Source organism: Myotis davidii, unplaced genomic scaffold (assembly GCF_000327345.1).
Source record: "Myotis davidii unplaced genomic scaffold, ASM32734v1 scaffold460, whole genome shotgun sequence".
Classification (NCBI taxonomy): Eukaryota; Metazoa; Chordata; class Mammalia; order Chiroptera; family Vespertilionidae; genus Myotis; species Myotis davidii.
The window spans coordinates 628,840-633,016 of record NW_006292692.1 but is presented as its reverse complement, the minus strand read 5'-3'; the positions used below and the strand labels follow the sequence as shown (position 1 = coordinate 633,016).

Below are 4,177 nucleotides of genomic sequence, written 5' to 3'. Positions count from 1 at the left end.
TGTTTTTAAAATAGGAGAATGAGAAATGTATTTCTCCTTTTGGGCTGATCTTAGGTCTTTTGCCTCATCCCTCCTTTATGTAAATGAGAAGAGTCCAATTAAACATATGGAAAAAGGGTTTAATGAATCGTGAAAAAGCTGAGTTTGCAGAGAAAGGGTACAATCCCTCCTTCTCCTCCTCGTCCTCGTCCCTCCTCCTCTTTGTGAGATTTTGTTAATGTTGTTGTTGTTGTTCTTGTTCTTCTTCTCCTCCCCCTCCTCCTTCTCCTCTTCCTCCGCCCCCTCTTCGTCCTCCTCCTCCTTCTCCTTCTTCTCCTTCTCCTCCTCCTCCTTCTCCTTTTCTATTTAACTTAGAAACATGTATTTCTTTTAAGAAAGATGATAAAGGTTAATTATTAGATAATTTCATTTTAGATACTAATTCTCATACTTGGAAATTATTAAACAAACATACTAATAATTTGCTAGAAGATTTAGCTTCCTTCATCTAAATTGTAAGGCTTTCTGGAGACTTAGCAAATATTCTACAACAAAAAATGTGAAATTCTAACTTTTTTCCTAATTTAAAAAATAATTTCATCTTACTTCCTCCCATTTTTAGTGTTATTCTTTGCTCAGTGATAATTTTTCTTCTCTTAACACAGTTTGCTCTGGAATTGTCAGCACTAAAATGGGTTCGCATCATTACAAGGAGGTTGTTATTGAAACTAAGGAAAAATATTTTAGTATCACATACCATTGTAGCTTAATTTTGGTATTATTATGATGTTTTAACTAGCTAAAATTTTAAGGGTCTTGGAAGGAAATTAGTTAAGCTTTCTTTTTTTCTTTCCTAAAAGTACTGAATTTTACACTAAAGCAGAAAATTCTGTCTTGGGGATTTCATTTTCTTATTTTCTTTCCCCCTTTTCTTCATCTTGGAATTTTGAATAGTTGAAAGTAGACCACACAGAAAACTCTTAACCCATTATTTTAATGACAAAAATAACCCTCACAAAAAATATTGTAGGAAAAAAATCAATGCCATTTCTTGAGTGCAACTCTTAGAATTTGATAAGTGTGCAACTTGTCCGGCAGGGGGGCTTTGCTGGTACAGCACGAAAGTTCTAAATCACAACTGGAAGTGCTTTTCAGAGATCTAATCCAACAACCTCATTGGGCAGCTGGGGTAACTGAGGTCCAAGGAGCGGGAATGGTGTGGGGAGTGGGTTGGGGGACTGGAGGGAGAGGTTTCATGGGTTGATCTTTTCCTTTTCCTCTACAAAATGCCGCTTAGATCTGCAGAAAACACTTTTCTGGGGGGTGCCTACTGTGTGGAGAGCACTGCCGGGATTCAGATGCCTGCCCATCCACTCTATCCCCTGCTTCCCAAATTGGCGCCCAGGATGTGATCAACACCATGAAGGTGCCCCATAATCCTCTCTGGCTACATAGGATGTAAAATTTGATCAGCTCATTGGATGAAGCCAACAAGTCTCAAAAATGTGTGAAAAGGGGGCCAAGTGGTAGGCAAGCGCAGCGTTGAGGCCAGTGCTCCAGCCAGCGTCCCTCAGAGTTTTTGGTGTGGGGACTTTAGCGAGGCCTCAGCTCATTGCCAGGTTGGGTGGGGGGGAGCGAAGGAGGGTGGGTGCCTTAAGAGCGGACTGGAGGGCTGGGCCAGTAGGGGGCAACCTGGTGGTGCAGACTGCTACAGAGTGCTCTTCTTTGCGTAGCCTCACTAGGCATGGCGGGGCGGGACGGGGCGGGGTGTGCACACAGACCATAGGTTGCACGCCAGAACAGTCTCTCTCAGGGGCCCTTCCGCCTGCTCTCGAGGAGAGGTGGCGGGAAGGAGGGGAGCTCCCAGCAGGAGGTGGGGACTTCCGCAAAGGCGGTGAAAGTGAAGGTGTAAGAGCAAAGTGACAGAGTGAGCGGCCAAAAGGAGAATGGAAGAACAGCAGAAGGACGAAGCCAAGGTAGGGGAGCACTGGTTCTGTGAGAGGGGGCGTCAGTGCCAGGACGAAGCTGAGGAGGTCGAGGACCTTGAGCAGCTGCCTCCGGAGCTGCAAGACGACAAGGACGACGAAGACGATAAGGGGGATGAGGAGGCGGTGGGGCCCAAGAGCGAGCAGCAGAAGCTGTGGTATCTCTTCCAAATAGCCGCCAACTCCGTGGCCCAGCTCTACAAGGGTTCAGAGTGCCCACAGTCAGAACTTTCCATGTGGGACCCCTTCCAGAGGGCAGCCATGGCTCTGACCAGCCTCTACAAAGAGAGCAGGGATGCCCAGCAACGAAGTTTCAACCTGGGCGTCCAGGTTGGCTACCAGCGCCGCATCAAAGATGTGCTAGATTGGGCAAAGAAGGGCCAAAGCACTATTCTCCGCGAAGACCTGATTAGTTTCCTGTGTGGCAAAGTGCCCCCTGGTCCTCCACCAGTGCCCTCCCACCTTCCACCAGTGCCCCCCCACCTTCCACCACCGTATAGCCCCAAGATGGCCACTGAATCCAGCTCGTCGCTGGACTTCAACTTACAGCCCTTCCAAGAGGCCATCAACCTGCATGAACTCAGTGGCGCCATGGCGAGCATTAGCGTGCAGTCTGGTCCACCCAGCTCCCCGTCTCAAGCTGGTGCGTTTTCGAGCAATGTCGCTAGCAGTGATCTCCAAAACAGTAGCACCCTCAAGGAAGACTTGAGCTCCGGCAATTCAGAGGATCTGGCACAACACCTGGCCATTGGGGGGAGTGGCAAACGCACCTTGGGCCAGTGCGATGATGTCATCACAAATTTCCCCACCCACAAGCGCAACCGAATGGTCTAACAGCTATTTGGTCACCAGCCACCATACTGCTTGAAAATTAACTCGACTTTCAACATTGAAAGGATACTCAAGACTATCATTTCTTTCTTGAAGTTAAAAAAAGTTTCTATTAAATTTGCCATAAAGAAACTTTAAAACTATTCCAGAAGAATCCTCATATGACTCTGACTTTCACAAAAATATAATCCTCTCAGAAAACAACTAGTTAGCAACATTGTTTAAAGTAGCCATGTCCGGTCAGGGTTGGAGCCTGGTTTATCTTGTTCTCTATTATGTTCCTTAGCACCGACCTAGGGCATTGTTGGTGCTTAATAAATGTTTGTTGAATGAATAAATGTGACCTTTTTTAAAAGCTTTAAAGGGGAAGGAGTAACAGGTGTTCACTTGGTTATAGGATACTTTTTTAAAAAAATATATTTTATTGATTTTTTTACAGAGAGGAAGGGAGAGGGAGAGGGATACAGAGTTAGAAACATCAATGAGAGAGAAACATCGATTCAGCTGCCTCTTGCACGCCCCCCACTGGGGATGTGCCCACAACCCAGGTACATGCCCTTGACCGGAATCAAACCTGGGACCCTTCAGTCTGCAGGCAGACGCTCTATCTGCTGAGCCAAACCGGTCAGGGCAATTATAGGATATTTTTATCCTTTACAGTTTTAGTTGTTTGCTGTAACTGTTTTGGCCATTTCAATTGCATTTTATCAAAATGTAAAATTGGACATCTTTGTGAAATCTGGAGTCTTCCATTTTTGCTCCACTGTACCATACACCTAATTTCAAGAAAGAATGTGCCTGTAATACCTATTACACTGTGAGGTGTTTTATTTATTTTATTTTTTTAGGTACCTCAGGTAGGAAACAAAATTGTTTTTAATAGCACATTGCACAGTGCTATGATGGTTGGGAAGGTAATACTTGATAGTGAGTCATTTCAATCATCTTTTCAGAAAACTTAAGCCAACAATTGAGATCCTGAGGTCAATGATAGTGACATTCTTTGTGGCCCACTGGTGGCTCTTTCCTGTTTCTTAGAAATGTAAAAATTTCCTTTTTCTGAGGTTACATCTTTTTTAAAGTTTTTTATTGATTAAGTTATTACATATGTGTCCTTATCTCCCCATTGGGCCCCAGGTTCAGTCTTACCCACCAGCTCCTATTCCCGTGTGAGACGTCCAGCCCTGCCACTGGCACTTCCCCACGCACCTCTGGAAACCTGACCAAGGAGGCCCCGCAGGGCTTTGTCACATCTTCAAAGTCTTCGAACAAAGGAAGGAAGTGAAGGGTGGGAAGGCCGGTCATGGCAACTCAGCTCCTCTTTGATCCTCTGAAATAGATTGTAAGTGTGACTGTCAGAATCTTTCCCTTGAGGCTCCCCC

General features: G+C 45.3%; 1 protein-coding gene across 1 annotated transcript; it reads left to right on the top strand.

Annotated features, from left to right (window-relative positions):
• Positions 1-1,925: 1,925 nt before the first annotated feature.
• Positions 1,926-2,798, top strand: LOC102753781 (UPF0472 protein C16orf72). Its single transcript, XM_006766209.1, has one exon. The coding sequence runs from the start codon at positions 1,926-1,928 to the stop codon at positions 2,796-2,798; it is 873 nt and encodes a 290-aa protein (XP_006766272.1).
• The last annotated feature ends 1,379 nt before the right edge of the window (positions 2,799-4,177 follow it).

What these genes read in the sequence shown, in the direction of transcription:
- LOC102753781 (XM_006766209.1), top strand. Translation starts at nt 1,926, where the DNA reads ATGGAAGAACAGCAGAAGGACGAAGCCAAGGTAGGGGAGCACTGGTTC.